The 26,908-nt window shown below is 38.5% G+C and overlaps 2 protein-coding genes across 7 annotated transcripts in view; both read right to left on the bottom strand.

The window, feature by feature from the left end:
• Positions 1–4,779, bottom strand: part of CPLANE1 (ciliogenesis and planar polarity effector complex subunit 1) — an 86,330-nt gene extending 81,551 nt beyond the window's left edge. For 4 of the 6 annotated variants that reach the window (XM_088153047.1, XM_088153050.1, XM_088153052.1 and 1 more), the window contains exons 1-3: positions 4,405–4,776; positions 3,384–3,535; positions 998–1,164 (exon numbers count right to left, since the gene is read on the bottom strand). In XM_088153047.1, the coding sequence (XP_088009173.1) occupies positions 998–1,078 (81 nt within the window). In that variant the 5' untranslated portion in view covers positions 1,079–1,164; positions 3,384–3,535; positions 4,405–4,776. Of the gene's footprint in view, positions 1–997; positions 1,165–3,383; positions 3,536–4,404 lie in introns of all 6 variants that reach the window. The other 2 variants (XM_088153051.1, XM_088153048.1) reach the window with 2 other exon arrangements.
• Positions 4,780–6,924: 2,145 nt separating this feature from the next.
• The window catches only part of NUP155 (nucleoporin 155), a 32,921-nt gene continuing 12,937 nt past the window's right edge, over positions 6,925–26,908 (bottom strand). The window contains exons 15-35 of the mRNA XM_088152975.1: positions 26,162–26,256; positions 25,028–25,116; positions 24,314–24,376; positions 24,058–24,208; positions 22,422–22,488; positions 20,969–21,087; positions 20,415–20,518; positions 19,688–19,821; positions 19,140–19,331; positions 17,881–18,019; positions 16,797–16,932; positions 15,753–15,906; positions 15,368–15,472; positions 15,092–15,246; positions 13,299–13,428; positions 12,804–12,917; positions 12,414–12,534; positions 10,683–10,793; positions 9,557–9,693; positions 8,537–8,643; positions 6,925–7,365 (exon numbers count right to left, since the gene is read on the bottom strand). Coding sequence (XP_088009101.1) covers positions 7,227–7,365; positions 8,537–8,643; positions 9,557–9,693; positions 10,683–10,793; positions 12,414–12,534; positions 12,804–12,917; positions 13,299–13,428; positions 15,092–15,246; positions 15,368–15,472; positions 15,753–15,906; positions 16,797–16,932; positions 17,881–18,019; positions 19,140–19,331; positions 19,688–19,821; positions 20,415–20,518; positions 20,969–21,087; positions 22,422–22,488; positions 24,058–24,208; positions 24,314–24,376; positions 25,028–25,116; positions 26,162–26,256 — 2,562 coding nt within the window. The 3' untranslated portion in view covers positions 6,925–7,226. The remainder of the gene's footprint in view (positions 7,366–8,536; positions 8,644–9,556; positions 9,694–10,682; positions 10,794–12,413; positions 12,535–12,803; positions 12,918–13,298; positions 13,429–15,091; positions 15,247–15,367; positions 15,473–15,752; positions 15,907–16,796; positions 16,933–17,880; positions 18,020–19,139; positions 19,332–19,687; positions 19,822–20,414; positions 20,519–20,968; positions 21,088–22,421; positions 22,489–24,057; positions 24,209–24,313; positions 24,377–25,027; positions 25,117–26,161; positions 26,257–26,908) is intronic.

The following is a 26,908-nucleotide window of genomic DNA, read 5'->3' as shown; positions in this document are numbered from 1 at the left end:
CAAACTTGAAGACCCAGGCTTTCAATGCTTTTCTAAAGTAAAATAGGATATTTTAACCGTCAATAATTATTAAATGAGGATGGATTTTCAATTGCTGAGATAAAAATTACTGTAATTCTTAATCCCATGTTATGATTTATAGGTTGATTATTGCTGTTGATATATTACTTAGATTTTTATTTTTTATTAAACTTTATTGTCATTGTATCTCGTACAACGAAATTAAATACCATCCCCAGTGCACCTTATAAATATAAAAACCATAGAATAAAAAACACATCCTTCACATTCTATTCACCATTGCACAATCCCTGATGTTACATTAATATTGCACTATACAGTAGAGTTCAGTATAGTTGCAGCTCTGAGATAAAAGCTATTCTTCAGCCTATTTGTTCTTGTTTTTATTATCCTGTACCGTCTGCCAGATGGTAATAGTTCAAAAAAAGAATGTCCCGGGTCGGATGGGTCCTTAAGAATGTTTTGACCTTTCTTAAGGCAGCGGGAGCTGTAAAGTTCTTCCAAAGAGGGGAGAGGACAACCAATGATCCTCTGAGCAGTGGTGGTAACCCTCTGGAGCGCTTTCCTATCTGCCACTGTGCAGTTAGCAAACCATACACAGGTGCAGTAGGTTAAAATGCTCTCTATAGTACAGCAGTAGAAGGTCACCAGCAGTTTTTCATTCAGTTGTTGTTTCCTGAGAAGTCTCAGGTAGTATAATCTCTGCTGGGCCCTCTTAACCAAGGCTGCAGTATGAGCACCCCAGGTCAGGTCCTCCTTTATGGTAACACCCAGAAACTTAAAACTGGCCTCCCGCTCCACTCGGTCTCCACTGATAACCAGGGGTTGGACGTCTAATCTATTCCCTCTATAGTCCACTATAAGCTCTTGGTCTTAATTAAAAAAGATATTTAATAATGATCTGAAGTTATGCCAATGAGATCTAGTTTTTGGAGGAATGCACCTTTACTGTACAACAGATAAGAATTATAATTACCTTTCCCAGCCAAGTGATTCGAGGCCATGGCTTCTTCTGTTTAATACACGTAGAGGCTAGAACCTCTAATTTGATTTTCATGATTATTAAGACGTAAGAGAATCCATAAAATTTATCAAAGTTTAAATCATTTTGAATAGTTCCTTAATAAAAATTCACCAGCATCTCTGCAAAACAATTTAAAGTCCTTAAATATTGAGATAATTAAACCATGGATACCATTTCTGTTGCATTCAGATATAATTATTTCAAAATAACATTCAATTGTTTGATGTCATGCTATAAAACATTATGAAGGTTTGCCAGCATTAATCAATTTTTATGTCCCACAGGGTACCAATTCCAATTTATTCTGTAAAATGGGCATCTCAATGGTTGAAGAAGAATTAGTACCAGCCTCCTATGCTAATTTGTTAAATTGACAGAAATCAGAATTAGTATGTTTTCATCAACCTGGACCCATCACATAAAACATGAAGGAACCAGGTTATTATAACAGTCTTGCAGTTGACAGTCCACACAGGAGATTAATTAAATGCCTATTTAATCCAACAATCTCTGTTCCCATAATAATCAATCAAATGCCTATGGGAAGGGTAATCAAACTTTGCAATACCAAAGATTTATAACCAAAATGATAAATGTACACCTCCCAGTTGCTCATTTTGAGAATACCAAGCCTGTAGAATGATATAGACAGACAGACAGATGTAGTCCTAAACTTACGGCCATTCATTTAGTGACCGTTCGAAGTTACAATGGTGCTGAAAAAAGTGACTTACGACCAATCCTCACACTGCAGTGTCCCTGTGGGCACTTGGCAACCAGCATGTATTTACAATGGTTGCAGTGTCCTGGGGTCACTTGATTGCCAATTGCGACCTTCCTGGCCGGCTTCCGACAAACAAAATCAATGGGGAACTGCGTGATTCACTTAACGATCACATGATCTGTTTAACGACCACATGATTCACTTAATGACTGCTGCAAAAAATGTTATAAAATCAGGTGTGATCACGTGATGCCTTGCTTAATGACCACACCACTTAACAAGGAATTTTCCAGTCCCTATTGTGGTCATAAGTTAAGGACTACCTGTAGATAGATATTAGCAACTGCCATACACAAAACTGTTATATGAGATACCACAGGGCATGTCAAATAGGCCAGTCCCAACCAGCCTGCTCTGCCTTGAGGTACTGTTCAATTCAGAACACCAGCAACCAGTTTCAATGCACCATCTCTAGCTGCAAAATTGAATCCCTCTATGCAAGTCAGAGGAGGATGATTCATCCAGCCAGACCTTTTGCTTCGCTGGAAATCGATGGGCACCTGAGCATGCACAGATGAGTTTTGCTTTCTGGATCAAACAAGTGCGGCTGTTCTGGCCAGCTATTTTAAAGGGTACCTTGATCAAAGGCTTCTCAAAGCCAACCAGCCCTTTGAAGAACTGCATAGGCCTTGTAATCATTGATTCAGGGGGACTACAGTATGAATCAGTGATAGCCTTCTTCTGCAAAAATTTGGCAAGTTCAAGATCACGCATCACACCAGTGAAACTATGCACAAGATGAAGACATCCAAGTCTCCGTTCTTCACTGGATGATCCCAAATTCTAGTGTTATGTGATGACAAAAGAAAAACACTCCCTGTCTACACCGTGCATGCCTCCTCTATACACCTCTTTTCCCCTTACTTTCCTTTTTTCCAAGTTAAAGCCCTGAACTTCATAATCATTCCTCAATCATTCTGGTTGCCCAACTAGGCATCTTTTTCAGCTTTTCTGAGATGTGATAATCCAAGTATGATCACACTGAAAGCTTATACATAGACATTTTTTTCCATTCTTCTTCAATCACCTCCAACGTGAAATTTGCATTTTTTTAGAGCTGTACCCTGGTCTTCATCAAACTGCCCACTACAACCCTAAGATCTTTCTCATTACTCACTACCAGTTCAGACACTATCAGTATATATGTGAACAGAGAACTAGATTGTGAAATTCAGTGCCAAAAGATGTATTAATAGTCATGGATTTAGAAAGCCTTAAAAGGATATGTGGTGAGTTCATGGAGGTTAGTAGGGCTGTGCAACACACCTGAAAGAGTTACTTCACAATGTATATTAACTATCTTTAGATTGTTAAATCACCAGCATCTCTGCATGGCTCACATGTTCCCTTAAAAGCTCTTCTCAGCTGTCTTGCAGGCATGTACATGCAGACCCATTTTGCGTGTGATCCTATGCAAATAATTTGGACAGCTGTTGAAGCAACTGGGAATGTTTTAACGAACTGAAGAGAGGTACTTCATTTGTGCTAACATATACCTAGAAGTTTAATATAACTTTAAAGTCTAGATCTATACTTATGATGGTTAAACTGTACCTTCTGTATGAAGCAACCATGCCTTCATTTCTTGCTTACTGGGGCCCCATAAGGCATTTTGGCTGGTAAGAACCAGGATGCTTCACTAGATTAAGCTCTTGGCCTGATCAGGCTGGATTCTTCTTGATTTCCAAAACCACTACCCTGATCGCCTGTTGCGTATACAAAAATAACTTATTTATGTAATCACATTTGTATAGCTGCCCATCTCACATATAGTGACTCTGGGTGGCATACATAGTAATAATGAAGAATATATAAAAACCATTAAAACAACCAATTTAAATTAAAATAAAAACAAGATAAAAGCAAATAAAAAACAAAATGGCAGGAAAACATACAGAGTGCATTCCATTAACTGTCATATAACCATCTAACAGGCTCAGGGTGACATACATGGCTCTCCTTTCCCCTGCACAGAATGAAGATTTCCACCCAGTGAACTGAACTTAGACCTGACTATAGCAGGTGGTAGCATCTGGTTGACTCTGGCTGATCTAAAAAAGACACAGTTAAACCCTGCTGACTGGATAGGAGACCAACAGGAAATCCAGGGCAACAGACTAAACTGGGAAGTAAAGCATCCCAGAAGGCAGTGACATGCTACTTCCATAATGCTGCTTTAAAGAAAAAAAACCCACATGGCCATGGCATCACCAGGAATTGACCATGATTCATGAGAGTATATAAATCAGTATTTGTCCAAGGATGCTTAAAGGCACAATCCTGCCCATGTTCTCTCCAATTTCACTGTATGCAAAGGCACTTGAATTCCAGAGAAGGGCAAAACGTAAATCTATTTAATGGCTCCCCCATCTCTTGCTCCTCGGATGATTCGCACGTGATCCCCAGGCGGCAAAGCCGATAGGAATTGTGGTGCAGTAGATCTGGAGGGCTCCAGGACGGATGGATGGATTTATTTATTAAAGCAATTTAAATGGCCGCCCAACTCTCTCACGGAGACTCCGGGCGGCTGACAGAAATAAAACCCCAAATACAAAGCCACCACACTCCCACCCACCTGGCGACAACAATACACTGGATCCCTCGGGAGCCACAAGATCCCCCGTTATCTTTCCGCCGGCAGCCTCCCTCCCCGCCTTCTTCTTTTCATGCCCAGATGCCAGCCAAGCGCCGCTTTGCAACGGGGCGTGTCCCTCACGCTTCGTGCAGGAGCAGCTGGGCAGTCGGGCTGCCGCCTTCCCTCGGCGCTACAGTCGCTCACTGCCGCGAGGTCCCGCCTGAAGGAGGATGGAGAGAGCGAGCCCCAGCTGGAAAAGCGACCGCCCTCCGCAGGCGCCCCGTAACCCACCGACCGCCACCGCCTCAGCCCAACGGTTCTTCTCGCAGGAGGCTCCCAAGTTGCCAGCCGAGGGGCGGGTCATGAGTACCACGCATGCGCTCCGTGGCGTCCGTTTCAACGGTAAACAGGGAGGCTCCGCCCCCTGACGCGGCCGGCGCAACTCGCTGCCCCGCCTCCCAGGGACGTGGAGACTGAGAGGGAAGCGGTTGGGACCCGGCGGTTGGAAAGCGGCGTCGCCGGTGCGAGGCGAAGGACCCCGAGCGTCTCCGAATCCGTAACTTCCGCTCAAAATACCGGGCGCTTTTAGCGACTTAATCCAGCAGTACCCAGCAGAGCTCAAGAAGAGTCGAGCGCAAGCAGAGCTGAACCTTTGGAGTATTTAGAAGGGAGACCACGAGGAAATCCCAGGGCTGAAGATTCCACGGAGAAGTTGAAAAAAATATCCTAGGAAACAGGAAATTTGAACCACTTCCACATGGTTGCCAAGAAAACTAGTAAATCTGTTCCTTGAAAATCTTGACTTGAGGCAGTCTTTCTCTTGAAGCAGTTCATCACTGCTAGCAATAGCAGCACACAGAGTGCTGGGTAACTAGGGTGTGGCTAGTGCTGGGAGACCACCAGAAAAGCCTAGTAGTGTAGGACTGGAAAAATTAGGAAAGCAAAAATCCTGGAAGGAGATGGCAAGCCCTTTCTATATTACTGTCAAAAAAAAATGTGGAGATTGCGCATGAAGTTATTAGTAGCTGAGCATGACTAGACTTGATTGGATAGCTGATTTCTTCACTGTGGTGGACATCCTGTGCTACATGAGCATCCTTCAGCCAGCATGGCCTTTGATTACAGTCCCTTGGGCATGGAAAAGGCACAAGGCAGATTTAAGAGCAGAACCCAGCCTGGTGCTCCTAGAGTGGTTGGTCCATCAGCTCCAGCATCTCTAAGCAACCCCTCTGGAAGGCACCAAGCTGGGGAAAAGAGCACAAGCTTTGTGGATGACGATCTCATCAGGCGAATGAAAGGTTATCTTTATCTTTCACAGTGAGAAATGGTTTAGTAAACATAGGTTACTTTTTGAGGGATGCCATTTTATTTTAGGCTAATAAAGACTCTGGTCTCTCCCTCCTGCTACACATACACAGAAGAATGATTATGAATGTGTGGTATAATCCTAAACTTCACTGAGGACTCCCCAATATTCTATTTAACAGTAGAAATTAAAGCTAAAGATACCTTAAATCAAGCTTGACTTCTGGACACATCCACGTTGTTTTCTGAATACAGTACGGAAATAGTTTGCTATTGCCTTTTTTCTGGAATATTTTAGTACTCAGTATTCCTTACTGAGTTCTAACCAAGTCTAATCCATTTTAGCTTTTTGAGTTAGCTCAGGTTGGTTAGCGGCCATTGAATTGGAGATACAGTGTAAGTAGTGCCAGTGGCTAACTCACTGATAAGAGCCAATATAGGAATACAGACTTAGTATCCAATTATTTTCATTTTTGCATTAAGGCAGCCTTCACTAATAACTTATCAGCCAACATGGAAACTGTACTTCAAAACCCCTGGACGATCAACACTGAAAATGCCTACACTAAAATCGTAGTAAAATTCTAAAATTGTTTTGATCCTAAACTTGCTATTACAGAAATAAAAGCCTCTTCCAAGAAGTTCAAGGGAGTAGCAGTAAGGTTACATATGTCCCACTGCCCAATATCTTTTCTAAAGGGCTCTGAGCTGTTTCTAAGAAATCCTGTTTTTCGGTTGTGTCAGAATATATTAGCATACTGTAGTTTTCATGCAAACCAAAATACATTCTCTGGTTTGTGATCCTCTGCGCACGTAATAGCAAACTATACATTTACCAAGGTCTTAGAAACCAAAGCACATGGAGATTTAACTCTGGACTATGGTTTTCCATTACATTTCAATGAGTTGAGAACATGTTGACATGACAGTTTGAAGGGCAAAGGATATAGCTTGATTAAAAATTATGAATGGCTTCTTTGTTCCCCAGTATTAATTCCCACTGGCATGTCCACTGTCAAAATCTCTCATAGGAATAATTCCTTTTAAAAGAAAGAGAGGTAGTACATATTGTAGAAATAGAATTTCTCTCGTGCATGGGGAATTTAAAAATAAAGTGCAGTTAAACAGCTCCACTAGATAAGCTACCAGCTGGGACTATACAGAATAGTCAATTGTTGGCTATTATTTATGGTCAAGTGCATTGTACAGATTCTATGAAACATTTACAAGAAACCCATTTTACAAATAGTTTAATTGCCAGAGCACAATTATACAATGCGTCTTAATCCAAAGCATATAAAACAGTTTCACTGTTAGAAAAATTTGGCAGTAGTAAAAAAAAGAAAACAATCTGCTATTTATACATTCTGTCCCATGTGACATTCATTAAGAACATACAACAGAAAACAGCAATCAGTAGGAGGTTGATTCTCTTCTGCCTTATCAGCATTTGTCTTTTCAAGTTCTAGTACATGAATAGCCAGTTCACCTGGGCAAGTAGATGCGGGTCACTGGACTCAGTGAAGCCGCTCTAATTTTGCTTGTAGAGATTTAAAGTTCCCTGTAATGGTCTGTACAGCTAGTGTTGGACTTATAGACTGCAATTCAACAAGGTAACAGCTAACAGCATCTAAGCAGATATTTGTGAATCGCCGTCTAAAGAGAAAGAAAACAGATTGAGCTTGTTATTATACTCCTTCCCATACAATTGCATCTCAAAATGGATTTGCATACTGTGATTTGTAAAAATCTGAATTATTAAAAAGTTGGTGGACGGGGAAGGAAAATATGAACAAAATAGACCTATTCATCCAACGTTCATTCTGGGAAGGCTGGGTGAAGAGAGGGACATTCAAGAGGCACCTAAAAGTTACAGTCACAAATTTCACTGGGAGGACATTACATAATACAAGGACCACCACTAGGGAGACTTGCCTGAAAATAACTGCCAGTTGGCATGCTGCAATAATCCCTAATGATCAACCCGACTGATCATAGCATCAGGGTAGAGGACATGGCAGAGAGATGGACACACAATGGGCACACACATACATTAGCTGCATAATAGTCATACTCACTTCTTACAGAATAGCCACATTCTGATACTCTGCAGTGCATATCAGAAAACGTTCCGTCTTGGAAATATATATAATATCAAATTCTGTATCTCTCTTCTCCCAGGATACTTTTTGTCTTTCCAAAACTATATAGTTGTGACTTGTAAGCTGGTCTTGCCATTGGCAACTAGAGATTTCACACAGCTGAGGGCATGAATTTTCTCAAGGCAAGTCTGGAATGGTCATAAGACTGACCTGTCCTTCCTTTATGAATTTCTGCCTCGGCTATGGATAGAAGTCCTCACTTCCTCCTTAGCTGTAGAGGCTATACCTTGGGCCAGCACTGGTGAACTAGAGATACCTGTCCTTCCTTTGCCAGCTCACTCTGCTGCTGGGTTGACTACATAAATTTTTCAGATATGGAAACTAAGTAGGTTAAAAAAGAGACAAAATTCTCTGGAACAGGAAGATGAAAGAGTACAAAGTACCGTCTTGCCATGCTTCTTCCCTATAACATGTGTTATTTCAGAAAGGATCATTTTAAGAATAAAAAATGGATCAAAAATATGTAAGTTAGTAAAAGTCATTGTAGGCCTGAAAGTACTCAACATGATATTGTTAAAAGCTTGACTGAAGTTTTTTTTTTTCCTATTTAATTTTGATATGACATTTAAACAAGCAAGACTACATTTTTCAACACCATCACTTGGCACGTCCCATGTTAGAAAAACTAACCATCTCAATTCCAGCACATATGAACTTTAAAATACCTTTCAAAAGTAGCTACTCTGTTAGGATCCTGCACATATCCTGAGAGCAGTACATGAATGCACTCCAGAAGATGTAATGGCTTCTTCATTTTGCTCCAGTAGGGATCCTATAAAGACATACAGATATGGACATATGCACATGTACACACATACACACATGTATGTGTATATGTTAAAAAAAGAAAGAAACTGGGCAAGACTCATGAGCTTGTATGTGTGTCCACTGACTAGTTGGCAGAATAAAGACTGCTGTTTCTCCATTGCTACCAAGACTGTAGACTAAACTGGAAGTCAAAAAACCGCCCCGAATGTGGCAATGGCAAGCATCTCCAGTATTATTGCTGCTAAGAAAGCTACACAGACATTTTATTTATGTGTTTGTTTGTCAATTTATATGGCCGCCCATCTCATGCGAAGTGACTCTAGGCAGCTTACTATAAAACCCACTACTAAAATATGCTACAAAACCAACTGACAGGCCCATTGAATCACTAGGAGCTGAGCTCAACATGAAAGAGACTTTCTATTTTCATTGCTATTTTTTAGCAGGAAACCAGTAATTCTGATGAGAATTGCTCTCCCCTGCCAATGCTCCTGTTTTTGACAGCAGTGGGTAAACAGTGATCTTGCTTGCACTGCCCTGTTGGAGGAAAGTGAGTTAAACCCCACTCTTCCCAGTGATCCTTTAAACGTTCTCCCATTCCAAAAATTCAATCTATCAATTTCTTCAGTGCTAACAAAAGCAGAGGCAAATCCTTTTTTAGCCCAAAGGCCTCATTCTCACATTTGGGGGCCTATAAGCATATCTTTCCTCTCCATACACATTTATAACTTTAACAGGTGAAGGAAGATACAATAACGTGTTGGAATCTTACTGGTCTGTAAGTATAATCACTAAAAACTTGCTAACTGAGCATCTCACAGTACTGCATCTAAACAGAAATATTCTCATCCCATGCATTGTTATAATACAGATCATAAAACAAACTGAAAACTAGATTTTGAACTTCGTTCTCATACCCGTGCTTTAAAGAGCTGATCGTATACTTCAAGAAGCCGTGGTAGTGGGACACCAATTTCTTGCATTGTGTAAGTTACAAATCCCACATCCCAGTTCAAAGAACAAACTTGCTGTTCTAGATATTGTACTAAGAAATCTGAGGAAAAAAATTATGTAATGGAATATCAAATTTTTGCATAAGGTTATGGCAACAATAACAGTCTTTCTTTTTTCATCTTTTTCATCTATGGAACCAGAGAGCTTTCTTGACTCCTTCTGACAACCAGCCTCTTGATATAAAGAACGAAGACATCTGCTGCACATGACAAGATAGGGTGGGACTTAGTTCGTTGGGAAGAAGTTGAGGTTCTTCAATATAGCTTCTTCAGCATCCAAGAGACCAAGGACTCTTGTGCACAGTAAGAAATATACATATCTGGGTAAGACTAAAAGGGCCAAACTTAGAGTCTTGAGAATTCACCCATAGGACACTCTTAGTTGCTATTATCTTGACTAAGATAAAAATAAAGTTCTTATTTTTAAAGATCAGGAAGTGGTCTTGTGAAGGCCTCATTACATACTTGCACAGCTATGTTATCAATAGAAGACTACTGAATCCCACAGAGGGCATCTTAGTTTCTCCTCTTGATTTAGCAATCGCACCAACATTCATTCATTCATTCATTCATTCATTGTTACGTCCCATGATACTCTGAAAAATATTTAGTTACTATGATTCTAGTTGACCATAATTTACTGCACTTTTTTTAATTCCCCAATTTCACCATCTATCAAGGTTACAACTGCTAATAAGGCAGTGCTAATACACAGAGCATGGCAAAAAAAAAAAAAAAAGTAAAATGTAGGCCTTCAAAATATTTGGTTGGATACAATTCCAAAGTCAGATAGCTTCCATCATTTTCTTTTCCTACTTCTGCTCTGCCTCTACTGGTTTTTAAATAAACAGCATAATGTTGTAGCCTATAAAAAGTATTTCTGGACTCTGCCATTTGAAGATTTTGAAATAAGTATTTGGCACAGATCTAAGGGAAACAGGGAGTAGGACTTTTTAAAATTTTCTTCCTTCTTGACAACTTCCTTCTTGACAATTCTATATTATTCAATACCTAAAATTGACTTATATACCTAAAGGGAAATAGCGTGGTGTTCCAGCATAAATTTTCCCAAGCGTTACCATCTTCAGACTAAGAGCCTGCATCCTATCAGGAGCACTCATTGTGAGACTGTCACTCAGTGCTGAAAGAGAAAGGAAAATCTATTACATATTTTATTCTTTCAATCTTCAACTCAATACAATTAGGTACAATAAACAAACTTCTCGGTGAGGAAAATGGTGAATTAGACATCTCCCAATGAGTGGAGACAATGCTGTGGTAACGACTAATGGACCTGTGGCAAGCTCGGTCCAATGGAGCCTCTCTGGATAAGGAGAGGACAAGAGACCACCCACTTGTGCTCCAGACGGTTGCTCCTTGAGAGGAGACCACAGGATAGTGGTTCTTCCGTGGGTCTGAGCACTGGGAGATGAGGGAAGCTGTTAAGCTCAACTGTGGTGGAGCCTTTAAGGGTACTAAATTTGTCTAACCTCACTTTCTAATCACTTTTGGATTTACAATTATTTTAAAAATAAAAAAGGTCTTCCAAACAACAAGTGTACCTGGTAAGTAAAACTTCATCCCGAAATAGAAGATAATTAACTTTCAGAATTTAAGAACATAAAATAAATGGCAAAAAGCTAAATAAGAATTCAACTTAAGAAAGTTTTAAATGGATTAAGGGGCTAGACAAATTTGGAAATTTGGGACTTTTGCTAAGAGCTTTGAAAAACTGAGTAAGTAAAATAATATTTACGTGGGAACATGAATTGTTTAGTGTACGAGGAAAGAGATTATTGGTGGAAAGTGGAAAATAAAGAAACTTGAGATTTGTGAATGGACACTAGAGGAGACTAAAGCTCCAGGCAGGGAAAAGAACAGCGAAATTTACAAGATGACAGGCATGACACTCAAGACATTTCAAAGGATCTTTGAAGAAATGGGAGAGAAATTTATATCTAAACCAACAGCAATAAATTTTACACGTGCCAATGTATTTCTTGAAGAAGATTTTAAAGAAGTTAAAGGTCTAAAAGACATGGAAAAGAAAATCCCAAATGAGGTAGAAATATTGGAAAATGAAGAAACTGTGACTATAAAACAAAGATGATTGTTAAATGGAAATACAAATAACAAATCAAGAGATGAAAAATGACCTAGACAAAGACTTATTATTGGATTTACAAAAGGCTTCTAGACTCTTAAAGAAATCTTTGAGATGGGAGAAAGGAGATTCAATTCTATGACGACAACTTGATGAATTAAAGATTAAGAATGTTAGAGGCAAAAGGAAGGAATATAAAGCCGATTTATTTGATCAGGCTTAAAGTAAGAACTATCTTTATAAAATTCTGGAAATTTATGGACTTTTGGCCAATAACTGGATAGAAATGACAATGATTTTTGGATTTGTGATTGGACAAAGGGGGGGGTGTTATGGGAAGAGGTGAGTTATGTAACTAACTGTATAGGGGGTGAGAAAATATTAATTTGCTTGTACTTGTTGCAAGGAAGATTGGGAGTCGCTTCTAAATATTTTTTCTTTTTTTTCCCTCTTTTTTCTTATTTTCCTTTTTTTTTGCACTTTGTATTTCTTTTCTATTCTTCTCTTTATTTCTGATTTTAGTTTGTATTATTTTTTAATATTGTAAAAGTCTTCAAGTAAAAAAAGTATTTAAAAAAACAATTAGGAACAATAAACAAGTAATTAAGGATGTGCTAATCTGTGTATTTCCAAATAAGTGCTCCTAGCTGGACTTACCTTTCTCAATTATTTCTTGCCAAAGAGTTTGGACCAAGATAGGATCTGAATGTCCAGCACAATGTATAATGGCCAATTTGCACTCGGAGAGTTTGAACGGATCTGCAAATTCCCCATAGAGCTAAAGATTAAAAAACAAAATAATAAGAGTTTGCTCATTTGTGACCCAGAAATGGAAAATGTTATCTTACAATAATTAAGTAATGAAAATGCTGAATATTATATCTTCACCTGAAATAGCCAATAAGATAAACACAGTAAGCCAGCTGAAGTTTTCAATGTATGAATAGGAAAAATAAATTGTTTTAAGATATAAATATCTATATATTCAGATAAACAAGCTATTTAAAATTGGAACCTAGAATAGTGAAGTTTGAATATTAAGACAACCTTGCTAATTTCCATCAACTCAGAATCCAACTGGGAAATTGCATCTTGCACTGAAGAATGATGTGAACACTGACGGTGTAATGCTTCTTGTATTTGAAACTGTATCCTGGCAACCTGATTAAAAATGCAAGAATATTTAAATACATAAATACCAATATTAAATATATAAATATAACAGTTCTTCTCTATTTGAATGTTATGGATAAATCACCCTTTTGCTCATTTTAAAAAATGATTTTATACTATTTTAACATTATTGTTAATTTACTGTTCAGCATTATTTTCATTATCACATGGAAGGCAGTACAAAAACACAATAAACAAATAAAATTCTATCGTTTTTAATTATCAGGCATACTATAAATAAAATACAGACCAAAGATGTTGATTTAAAAATACGTTTTTATTTTTAAATTCAACAATATGAAAGAAGTTATAAGCCTCCTTCTGACCAACACTGGTATCAATGCCGTATAAATCAGCTCTTTTACTTACTTCCATTTTCTCTTCCAATTCATGTAAAAACTCCCCATCTGCAGCTATTGGTGATATTGCTGTTGAGCTCTTAGCACTCAAGATAGCACGTGCAATGTATTCAAGACGCTGCTGAAGCGAAATCTCAGTGCTATTAAATAATAAAGCCATGTAATTAATAACCCATGAAGAATGAAAACAAAAATGCTCTTTCAGTTTTAGCATCCATCATCATCTCCATCACCATAATATTTTTATCCCACCTTTTTTATATATAACTCAAGGCAGCAAATCTACCTAGTATTCCTGCCTCCTATTTTCCCCACAACCACCTGCGAGGTGGGTTGGGCTGATATAGAGTAGGCGGCCCAAAGTCACCCAGCCGGATTAATATTATTCCATCTATTTGTAATTAATCCACAACTAAGTACATTTTTTCTTTTTGACAGCTTTCTGCCTATTGCTTTAATAACTCTTCGAAATTATACCTGCCACTGGTCTCTTCCCAGCAACTACTCCTTCCCCGCAAGTTGTATGGACTGTGCAATGTGAAAAAAGACTTTCTGTTTGTATCTTTCAAAAATATTCCTTTTTAAAAAAAAAAATACAAGGCTAATATAGATAGCGATTTGGGCAAGACTGAAATTTCCTTAGTCACTCTTGTATCTAACGGTAGAAGAAAGGTTCCTTGTATGAAGATGATCATTGTGGAAAGACACAATTTGAAGTCGAAGTCCATATTTTCACTCATGTGGGTAGAGTCATCAAACACTGTAGGCTTTTATCCCTCTGAAAGTCATAATACTGCTGTCTCCCATTTAGAGTTTCCAAACCACTGAATTTAATCAATGTAGTTTTACTTACAGTTTGATTAAAAGTATCTTTTTTGAGACATGAATATAAAAGAAAAAAAAACTTTTACTTAATATGCTAGAGTATTCATGTATATAAAACTATTTGAACAGTGCAACCCTAAACAAGTATAATCAGAAGCCCCATCAAATTTAATAGGACCTATTCCCAAATGAAGATGCATAGGTTTGCAGCCATCATCAACTGCACAGTATGTAACAGTATTTCAAATAAATCTCAAATGGAATCCAACAGTCCACTCAACTTCTATCAAACAAACAGGAAGGAGGAGGATTTCCATCTCTTGCAAACTCTGGATGGTTGGGAAACCCTTGACAACAGATATTTGATGGTACACAAGTGAGAAAAGCATACAGATCACTTTGTGTGAGGAAAATAATGGATTCTACTGTAACAATTTTGCTAATTGTCTGGGGCCAAAAATATGTCAAGTAACTGAAGCCCATAATGCTGGTAGATGATTATTCAACACAATGCATCACAAGTTGTGAAGTTCTTGGTGCTCTCTGAGCTTGGTTGTTTGCTTGCAGATGGTTCACTACACAATTAGGCAACATCATCAGAGAGAGTGAGTGTGGGTTTGCTGCCTGTTCATAGTAGCTTGCCCTGTCAGTTTTGGTGGTGTGTGGTTTCCTCCTTGGTGGTTCCTTGATTAGAGTATCGCCTGCACTGATGTTACCCAGTTGGGTAATGCAGTGTCTGCAAGCACAACCAAGAGAGCACCAAGAACTTCACAGTTCAACCCTGAGCTACATATATTCTCTTCTATTGGCATCATAAATTTTCCAAGCTGCATTTTTTTTAAACTATTGAGCCAAAAATTCTTACCTAAATAAATATGCAGACATATACATACATCAATACCCCAATAAGCCAGAAATTATTTCAGCATCATAACTGAAATAATAATTGAAGTCTTGATAAACAAAAAGGTACGCTACCTGTGCATGTCTGCCAATTTTGCAAGCACTCGGGCTGCATTACTAAAACTTCTATTTTTCTCAAAAAACCTCCACAGCAGATCCATATAGCGAACTTTGTTTTGATCAATTTTGGCCATACGTGCCAGATATGGCTCCAGAAAGGGAGAGTTTACCTAGAGAAATGGAGGAAGGAGTCTTGCTAATTTGCCATTGCTGTATTTTATTCATTATGCTTCTGAAACTGAAGCAGAGATCGGATTTATGAATGCTTACCACGCTGGTCTGTGATCTTACCTGCAACAATTTATCTGATAAATCAGCTTGAATCAACCAGCCATAAAGAGCAATACTAAAAAGTTCATCTGTAGAACGTTGGGCTAGTTTAAGCATTTGTTCAAACTAGAATCAGAAAGACAGAAACATTTCAATTGTTATTCTTGGTTGCAAGAATGTAAAGAATGCCTTCGCTTCTATGGTGGTTTAAAAAAAAAAACCTTTAACAGTGTACTCCCTGAATATTTCCTATACTCCAATTAATCCCTGAAAGCCTTCTATGCAAGAAGCTATCCTGCTTTAATGAAAGTGCTTTGCAAAGAAAATAAATAAATTTTAAAAACGATCCAAGAAACCTTATCTACCCCCAAGGAACTGTTCAGTCTATGCCTTGAGCACGGCTTACATGATGTCCTGCTTCTTCGTTGCTCAGCATATTGGGATCAGATGACAAAACCGGAGGACCAGGTTTTTTAGGCACACTGGGAGATTGAGGGGCAGCTTTGCTTTGATTAACCAGCTCCTGAAGGGTGTCCGTGATACATTTGTAACAGTTTAACCTGAAAAAAGATGCCAAGTGCAGTAACAAACTCACCAGGAAGAGAAAAGAAAGTGCACCAATATCTGTAAAAGTCATCATTTTAAAATCACACATATTGCAGGTGACATGTTACTTGAGCATCAGATTATAAGAGACTATAAAAAGTACAGTGGTACCTCAGGTCACGAACTTAATTCGTTCCACGACTCTGGTCACGACCCAAATTGGTCGTGACCCGAATCAAATTTCCCCATAAGGTTCAATGTAAATACGGTTAATCCGTTCTGACCCCTCCGAATTTGGTCGCCAACTGATTTTGGTCGCGTCCTGAATCAAATTTTCCCATAAGGTTCAGTGTAATTACAGTTAATCCGTTCTGAACCATATGTATTTTTTTTTTTTAAACCACAAAAATATGAAACAAAATACAGTACAGTGCAGTACGAAGAGAGAGAACACTAACCTTGCTGGAGGCGACTTCTGGCGTGGAGGACAGGAAGGCGGGTGGGGAGGTGGTTATTGCTTGGAGGGAGAGTCCCCCTCCCTACAGGAACCCACGACCACGTGTCACGGCAGGGAAAATGGCCGCGGATCCTGTTCGTCACCCGATGCGGAGTTCGCGGACAGAAGCAAAATTTTGCGAACGGTGCTGTTCGTGACCCGAATTGGTCGTGAACAGAAGCGTTCGTGACCCGAGGTACCACTGTACCAATAATTTTATCCAGTACAAGTTGAAAACACTCAGTGAATCAATTCAGCAAAGAAGTATGTGGTGACAACATATTTTAACTTGGGAGTGTTATCGCAGTCTACAGTTATTTAAAGTTCCTTCCATAAATTAGAAATCCCAGATGCTGATACCAATATTATTTTGCTGAAAAGAAATCTTCCATTTCCCCAAAAACTCACCTCTCCTGGAAAGCCTGCCAGCCAGTAACATCCTCTTCTGGTTCATGGTTTTTGTAATAATGAAGTCCAAGACCCTGGGGATCCTTTTTCTCTGCAGCTGTCAGAGAAAGTTCTACCACACCCTCATAGAAACGCACTTAAAATTAAAAAGAGGGGGGAAATGGTATTATGCAAAATGCTTCAGAAATTCAAAACAATTAATCCAGGTAGCATACTTTGAATTGCAAAACATAAAAAACATCAAAGACCAATTCTAGGCTGTGATACACTGGCAGTACAGATGTCATCTCTACATAATCCACATTTTCTGAAGAATTTTCCACTTCAAGGTCACAGAGTTTTTCACAATTCTCACATTCTGATGGCCTCAGTATGTTTGTTACATATGATGTGTGTGATTTAAATACAGAACTGCAATTCTTACTACAAACTTTGTGTGGATATTTGGGCAAAGGAAAACCCCTTTGCAGTTTACAATTGCTTGTGATCGTTTCTGAAACTACTGAATTTACATACTGCTTGAAAGATGCTACCAATATCTTAAATAGCAAAACATTCCAAAAATGAACATGTATCTGTATAAATCCCATCAGAGGTCACCAGAAGATTCTTAGAATGGGGAGGGAAAGGGGTGGGGAGGCCGTGCCCATTGGGCAACAAAGAGGGATATGAAGAAATGAAAACAAATCCACGAGGCACGTGTAACTGGAAGCTGATAATGAGCCAGTTCTCTCTCTATGACTCCAATCTCTCCTCTTGTAGTTTATGAAACTGCCTCGTGAAAAGGAAACTGAGGCCTGTAGCAGAAAACAGGTAGTATTATAGTAGTAAAGCAGGCAGAACCAAGTTTTTCTTCCCCAAAGCCAGCCATCTAGTGGTTGGAGTGGAAACCATATTGGCGTCCTGGACCACCGGACAGCAATAACAAGGTGACAAATTCAAGTATTTGTTTCGCTGTTGTTCTTTTAAAACTGTTGTCAGTTGAGTAAATCTGTTTCTGTACTGATACATTTTATTATTCTAGCAGAAGCTGATATGAAAAAATGTTGGTGTGGAAGATTTTCAACAAACAACCGCATCTCACCTTGCCTATATTGTACACACACGTTGGCAAGATCCACCTGAGTGCTAATTTTTTGGTATTCTTTCAAGGATTCTCTTAACATTTTCTCTTTTTCTGACTTGTTCTGAACTTGTCTGGACCTTTGCAGTAGTTCATTTGCCTAGAATAACATAAGGAGATATCAATTTTTTCATTCTGTATCTGCGTTTGAGCCCCTTGCCTGAAAGTCAATTTCCCACCACAGAAGATTATTGGAGAAGATTCTGGTAATATTCTGCTTTTACACTGTAAGATTTAAAAAAAAAATCAATTGGAGATTTACACATATTTTACATTTAATAAATATCTATTTTGAGTCACGCATTTCTCATATAAGTGATAAACTTCGTTAACAGTCTTTGATCAGCATGTGTGCGTGTGTGTGTGTGTGTAATTCTACATAGTTCATAAAATAATAATTAAAAATAAAAAGGAGCAGGAGAGGATAACATTTTGAAGGTATCAAAGAAATGCAATTTCATTAGACAATATTTGCTACCTCATCCTCACAGCAGCAAGGCAAAACTTGGCTACATTATGGGTAACAGTAGTCTTATGATCTGCAGGAGGTAGGAGACCTACCAGCGATCACCTCTCCCTGGGAATTCCTTTATGAGGGGCCTAATTAGTACATCATGCAAGTGCGAGTAGAAGTTACAATGCGAGAGGACACGCTGCACATCATCTATGGTTTGGGAGTCACGGGGCAAAGTCATTTGTGGAAGGGCCTTTTGGGGGATTTACCATCAGTGACTGAATCTAGCCAGATCAATGCTCTGGGATATCTATACTTGATTAAAGATTGGCAATAATCAGCTGGACTGGTGGTACAGACAGTCTCCGAGACATATGTCGACTTGGTGCTAAGCTAATATCTTGTTGCTATCCTGAGTCAAAGATCCTCTCCTTCAGTGATCTTTTGGCCTGATCATCCCATCCTTTGTTTTGCCTCATTAGAGAAGCCACAGGCTGCCAATTTTTATGTCACAAACAAGTGAATTTGTATACAATCTTGTGATAAGGTAGTATGTCTTAACATTCAACTGTTTCTTTGGTAGTCAACTTAGTTAATGAATGCATTTTGTGAAAAACAAGTCATTTCTGTAGTACTTTTTTAAAAAATCACAGTTCATTCTTATGCATAAGCTCTTCTGTAATAAGTCCCTCATTAATCTGGATCACGTGGCATGATTTATCCACACCTATAGTTAGTTTAAATAAGCTACCTTACTCTCAAATACCTTAGAACAGATGGCATCATCTGTGCTGTAGAGTAGTGGACAAATGTCTTGTAAATGTGAACTGATGCCATCCACAGCAGCATGGTCTCTGATGTAGCAGTTGATAAGGGAAGCAATGAGGGCTCCAGTTAGTTCTTTATCTCTAATGACCAGGTCTCTGAAAGTAGTAACCTTCAGATGTTCTTGAAACTCCTTTAAAAAAAAGCATAACCACATTTCTACTACAGCTCAAATAGTTTTATATACCTTAAGCAGATATCCTAGTGTGTTTATAGTAGAGAAACTATTTAAGGAAGATGTTTTACAGCACATACTATCTTGCTCTTAAATATGTATATATTTAAAATTGGTTCAATTATGCTAGCAGAAAAACTGACATAGCCACTAACCTCCCTCTTATATTTGTGTTCTGATAAAAATTAGATTTGATACATAAACAAGTCCATTACAGTTTAAAATACATTCTGAAAATTTTTCTAAATTCTTAAGATGGCTAAGTGCTACCTAATATTGAAACCCACATAAAAAGGAACATAACTGTTACGTACCTTCGGTAGCTCACCTACAATAATATTGAACTGATGTTCACAAAGAAGCTTCCACAGAGCCAATGCTTGGCAGGTTTTTCGCACCAGCTGTTGGATGCCTTGTAGGGAAGCCTTCTCGGTTAACTGTGCTTCTGCTGCAAAATGGAAACGTGGATTGCTAAATTAAAACTGATCCATTTCCTACCCACTGAATATCCATTAAGGTCTTTCTACTAACAAAGAATACATGGCTGCATGGCTCTCCATGCTCATTTAGTTCTGCTTAAGGGAAATCTTCCATCCCTTAAACACAATTTATTTAGTATAAGTCATCCATGTGGTAATGCAGTACAGTAAACTGTCAACTTACAGTCATGGGAGAATGCCCATTAAAACTGTATGTCCTTTAAATCTGACTTTAACATGAATAAAATGATGAATGGGATTATATGCCTACCACAGAAATAGACAGTGTTCAGACAAATTCTGTCCATTTTATCCCGTCTGGCAAATTGAGGCTTTACTGTAGACGTAACCCAGATTTCAAATTATTTCTTCGACATTTGGCAAATGTTGATCTCACTAACCATTATGGAGATCAATCTCTTTTGGAAAAGAGACATTTCTTCTCTAAGTGTTAATCCCTGAGCAAATAAACACATTTTTCCATCAAGGCCAGAAAGATTTTCCTCTCGTGATTTTTTTTCCCTTGACGAAAATATATGACAGTACCAAAAGTAAAGTTTACCATGAAACTTCCTCTGAACTTCTTGCTGCATTTGCTGAGAACTCCCAACTTCATACTGCATCACTCCAAGTAAACGCTGCTGTAGGTTAGCTGGAGTGATGAAACTTTTTAAAGAAAACAAAAGCAACCATGTAAACAGCATGCTAAAATTATAATGAACAAATGTAGCAGAAATAGGTTAATATCCCAATGGCCATACTAGCTAGGAATGATGTCAGTGTCAGTGCCAACAAATCTTGAAAACAACAGGTTGGGAAAGGCAGCTTTAGACACTGAAGCCCTATTACACCAAGCGCTCGTCAGCAAAACTCGTAAACAGCAAGAACAGAACTCTAAACAGTCGCTCCCCAAACTGCATGCAAATATTTGTCAGATTAGTTTATTGTAGTTACAGCTGGCATTAATAGTGTGTAAGTTCATTTGAAAAGTTTTCTCTGGAACCACATCAGCTTACTTCAGAAACTGAAATACTTACCACTAAAAGAGAACACTTAAAAACAATACCTCCAATGGCTTGCTTTAAAGTCTACTGTGATGAATGAAAATCATCTCACCTGGGATTTCTAAGCGATCCTATTGCTGCAAAATGGGAATTCCTATCCAAAAATTCCTGCAGCCCTTTTAATTCCTGTAGCACTGATTCTAACAATTGTGGGGGAACACTGCTTTCAACCTAAATGAAAGAGAGAAAAAGAGAGAAAGAAGGAAAAGCTTAGGCCCAAATTACCTGCAGATCCTCCTGTTCCCATATACTTGGTCCCATACGCTTCGGTTCTCAAAAGGCCACGTTCATCAGGCCTTGCCACAAATAAACATACCAGCCTGCTTTTTCCAGGCAGGGCCCTTAATATAAGATAAAGAACTGCTGGAATTGAGGCTGGACTGTTCCTTATTAACCTTTAGGAGGGGGTTTAAACCCTAGCTTTTTACCCTAGCTTTTTAAAAAATAGTTTAAAAAAAAAAAGGTTCTAGTTTTTATTTTTAGTACTGCTTTAGAATTTAAATGGTTTTAGAATTTCAAATGTGCAGAACTACTGCAACGGGTGGCATATCCATTTATAATAAAATAAAACAGAATAAAATAAAAAACAAGTTAGGAAATAAGGAGGTAAGGGCTCTGACTAAGAACACTCTGTCCTTTCTAATGTAGCCTCTTGGATGAGGAAGTAAAGAGAGTGTGGAGGTGGGCCAAAGAAAGAAAAAAAAAATATCCCAATCACAATGCAATCCCACCCCCAACCTACTATCGGCATATGCAATCCCAACCATTCCTCCAGTGTGAATGCAGCCCACAACAGAAAAAAAAATTAGTTGCTGTCCACTTTTAGCAACCACATGGATATTCTTCAGGATGATCTGTCCTCAACCTGGTCCTTCAAATCTTCCAATGGTGCACTCATTACTGTTGTAGCTTAGACTATCCACCTTGACACTACCTGTTCTCTCTCTTTCCTTCCACCTTTCCCAGCATTATAGGCTTCTCCAGAGAGCTACATTTTCATGTAGTGCATCCACAGTATGATCATTTGAGCCTGGTCATTTGTGCCTTGAGTGAGAACTCTAGATTGATTTCTCCTATGATCCATTTGTTTTTTTGGTGTCCGCGGTATTCCCAGGAGTCTTCTCCAACACCAAAGTTCAAAAGTGTCAATACTCCTCCTATCCTGCTTCTTCAAAGTCCAATTTTCACTTCTATAGAATACATTATAAACTATACATTTTGAACTTCAAAGTCTTGTTTTCAGTTCCAAACTGACTGTTCCAGTCATTCTGAAAGTGCTGAGCTTGAAACAACCCCATCTGGAACTCAAATACCAGTTCAAACACAAAACATAGTTGTCTTGAACTCAAAACACCTGTGAAATTGTAACAACCCCTTTGTACTCAGTTGCCTTGAACTCAAAATGGAGTATTAAGCTCAAAATACTTAAAAACATTTTGCACATAACAAACAAAAACCCTACTAAAAATTCTGAGGAACATGCGTTAATGGCCATCATCACTTACCGCTACAACTTCTCGATTGCCACTCTTGAAAACTCTCTCCACAACTATACTTCCATCCCAAATGTTTCTGGAAAGCAGGAAAATGCAACTGACCTTTTAATGCTATCAGAAATCTAATGTGCAAATTTTCATGTTACTCATACCAAACCTACCACCAGTCTGTAACACACACGAGTTTAATTTATTGGTAATACGTATATGGCTGCTTTTTTCTAATATTTGCACTGAAAAAGCACTCATGCATTCATCTATAACAAATTCTGAATATGTATTTGGCAGTTAGTTTAGAACAGTTTTTTTTTTAAATTTACAGATTTACTTGTACTGTAATATGGACTGGGTTTTTTCCTCTTTTTTTACTCCATAAGATAACCAACTTACAATATATGAACTTGTTCCTCTTTTGCTACCAAATCTATAGGCCAATTATATCATTACTATACTACAAGTAGTCCTCAAATTACGATGGCAATTGGGACTGGAATTTCTGTTGCTAAGCAATGCGGTTGTAAAGTGCATCATCACATGATTGCATTGCTTAGTGACGGCAATCCCTGCAGTCCCTGTTGCTGTTGTTAAGCAAGGATCGTGGGTTGTTAAGCAAGCTTCCTGCTGGCTTTCAACAATCAAAGTCAGTGGGGAAGCCAGCAGGAAGTTGCAAGTCCCAGGTGGCACGCAAGTAGACCAGCAGGTAGGTAAGTGGCTGCTGCTGGGTGGGAGAGGGAGTGAGAGGGTGTGCGGGTGGCTGGGGAGGCTCAGTGCAAATGCTGCAAGACTCAGGGAGGGTACACGGGTGGCATAACTTCAAACGGTTGCTGAACAAGTAGTTGTTAACTGAGGACTACCTATAGTCAATGAGTTACTGTTAATATCTAGAAGCTACATATAAATGTGCCATAAGATACCTTTCCATTCATTCCCAACCTGTTACATAACTAGGCAACAGCTTGGATTTGCTTCACATCATTTCAGTGAATCACTATAACTGAAATAATAAAATCAAGTTTGGAGAATTTATTTTTTAACGTATCAGAGGAACATATTAAAGCCTTCACTAAAAGATATTATAGTAGAAGACTAGTAGGAAAATGTACTGCCTAATTTTCAAAACTGTAAGACTTTTTTTTTTCCAAAACAGAAAAATAATACTGTATCTTCAGTACTTTTTCATTTAGATACAGTGAGCCAATACACACGTTAACAGCCAAAATGCTTTAATATTTCTGAGACATACAGCACTGACACTTGGGCCTATGCCCTTCCAGCATGGCTTCATGAAGACAAGAAGCTTCTGCTTTAACTAAAATAGGTCTTATTGTGTGCCTCTATCATCATTATTCTTATATATGACTAGTAGAAGTTGCATTGCTACCACTAACTGTAACTACAACTAACTAAATCAGTTAGGCTGAGTTGTGTGGAAAATGCAATGTTTCAGGGAAAGACTCTTCTCCACCTGGAATGCCACAAATCAGGTTTATTTCTGGAAAACTAGCAGACCATCCTCAGAACAGCCAGATCAGTATAATCTACATGAAAAACAAGAAGTTCTGCTGTTGGTGGAATGTTCTGTCCCAGAACAGTGAGTTTTGCACATCCCTGATAGGCATCAGATTTCAAAGAAATGTATACTCACCCTATTATTCGGGAAAAGTATAAGCAGACACCATTGTGCTTTCCAGAAAATACTATCTCAGGGCACAGCATTCCACTGACTGAAGCACCGGGCTGAACCATATGACCACCGGCAGTAAACACTGGAGTTGACATAGTAGGAGGCTGTAAACCTGAAATATCAACTCATTATTTAATGATGCAGTTTAATCTTAATTATATAATAAGTTATATACATATATAATAAGGTATATGTTTCAGTAATTAAAAGAAAATACCTTGTGTGGGTGTTGCCAAAAAGCTTGGATTAGAGTACGGGCTACTAACAGGCAGAGGGGAACCTAATGCATAAAGATCACAGAGAAACCACTTTCTGTCAGAAATATGAACATAACTGCAACAGATTACAGAACATGTAACCTAGGGTTAGGACATTTTTTAAAGGCACTATTCCCTTTTGAGAAAGATAATCATTCCTTCTCATACTCAATTGGTCACCATAAAAGAATTGTCCCTGGACAGAGTTTTTGAAGTCTAAAGAGATTGCCAAAAGTAAGGAGAGCAAAAAGAATCTGTCTTTCCACTGTACGTAGCAATGAAACAGAAAGAGGAAAGTTCAATTTGTGCAAATCTATTGATTGCTCTTACTTTTTTATGCTCATATGGGGAAGGTATAAATATAAAGCAGAGGTATGCTAAAGAAAATAAGGAGAGAGAAAGAGAGAAAAATACATTTAAGTTGGGGTTTTTCTTGCCAAAACAAGCACTGCTGATTTCTTCTTCTGTAAAGATGGTAGAGAATTCATCTCATTTTTCAAAACTGAACAGGAGTAAATAGATTCTGAAATCAAGCACTACTAAAACTAAACAGAGAATAAACACAAGATGCAAGATGCTATAAAATAAGATTTAAAAATAGAAAAAGCTCCTGACAGGCAATAAAGATGCAACACATGAAAATAAATAGAACATAAGCCACATTTACTACTTACCAGATAGAACAGGAGACCCTAATGCTGTTCCAACATTGCTTGGAGGTGGCAGACTAGAGGGAAACCGCATTTGTGCTTCACCACCGTATCTGTAATTGATCAGATGAAAACTCATAATACTGCAACCAATTTCCAGATCGTTTAATAGCATCAAGACGTAACAAATATGATGCAGTTAAATCAGAAAGCAGATGAGAAAAGCTTCATATTTCAGAGATCGAGGGCTATAGCATAATTGCCTGGCAAACTGACAGGGAAAAACCCAAGGATTTGCTGGAAACTGGGCAAATCCCTTAGACATCTAGGGTGGACCACCTTAATCAGTCCCCCCATCTCTGCAGGGATCAGTAGTGTTGTGTGGATGTAGGCTGACTACGGGGTAATGACAAAGGTCTGATCTTAATGTCCTTCAGATCACAAGCCATCTGCTCTGACCTAAAGACTGAGATCCAGTGAACGTGCACCTATATGGCTGGAGCCCAATCTGCATTGGGAAAAGTCCATAGTTGTCATGGAGACCATCAATTCCTGAGCCATACCAAATCCTATACCCAGAGAGTGGAAGGTTCGGGGGAATCCAACACTAATCTTGTAATGAGTTTGAGAAGCACAGATGCTACCGTGAAGCTGGGTGGGTGGCATATCAGCAGCACCCCCAATTTAATCCTGGACCCTAGCCTTGGGTACAGACACTTGCCACTTGTGCAGCAGGATGCCTAGTACAGCCATCCCAAAGAATCATCACCAGTACCTTCCCAGACCATACAGTCATGATAGTAGAAGCACACAAAATCCTGGTGGAGGAATTTCAGATGAGAAACACGTCCTCATCCTCTCCCAGCCAGGCATGCTTTCGCTTCCTTCAACAAGTTTTGAAGGAGTCTGAACTTATTATATATATAACTTATATCATAACTTATTATATATGTCATTAGCTAACAGTGGGCCAAGGCCTCCAGCAAAACAGCATCCAGTTCCTCAGGAAGTTAAAAGTACCAAAAGAAAGAACATGAAGAAACCATGCAAAAAAAAAAATTCACATACTTCAGCTAGAATTCAAAGCAATCCCATTTCTGTTGTGATGCAACAGATTAACAATCATCTCCTGTGCTACTGCATGTAAACTATTTTTACCTGAAAAATGCTCGAGTAGCCCAGCCAGAAACTTCTCTATCACAAGCAGCAGCAGAGCAGGCAAGGATTAGGCAAGTAGCACAAGCCTGTTCTACCTGCAAAAATCATCAGTAAATAAGATAAAATGATAGGTCTACCTTTATAAAATAGTCATGTTCAAAATTAAGAGCCATTTGGGTTAGTAAAGAATAACCTACACCCAAGTTATTATGTACTTTTTTCTTCTAATACATTTCTATTTAAACAGAGGCATACTTTTTATGTGTAAGAGTCAACAAAACATATTATTTTGATAGTTCAATTTGATGTTGCCTTCTCAAACTTCTGTATAAATCTGAATTTCTTGCTATATCCAAAGCAACCAAGACCAAAACGGTAATTGTTATGTGAAGATTTAACTCCCCTCAGATAAGTAGTCATTAGTCAACATAATTACATGGGAATGGTAGTAGTTTTACCCATTTGTTCAACACGTTTCATAAAATATTTTATTATAAATATGGTAGAAACCATTAAGATCAACATAAATGAATTCATAGAGGAGAATTAATTGCCATGTTTTCAATAGCTAAATTAAGCCTACTAATTAGACCAATATTCATCTCTAACCTTGTAAGAAGTGTTTAGCTGGCCACTACTGTAGGTAAAATTGTATTATTTTCCTTAATAACAAATGTGATATTCAATTAAGGTTGCAAATTATAAGTATTGTGGAGAAGCTGAAACTATTTATAATCTTGTGCATCA

The sequence above is a fragment of the Python bivittatus genome, unplaced genomic scaffold (assembly GCF_059951505.1).
Source record: "Python bivittatus isolate LINGU-HERP-01145 unplaced genomic scaffold, Pbiv_v1 ctg000570_np1212, whole genome shotgun sequence".
Classification (NCBI taxonomy): Eukaryota; Metazoa; Chordata; class Lepidosauria; order Squamata; family Pythonidae; genus Python; species Python bivittatus.
This window is presented reverse-complemented; position numbering and strand designations above follow the sequence as displayed.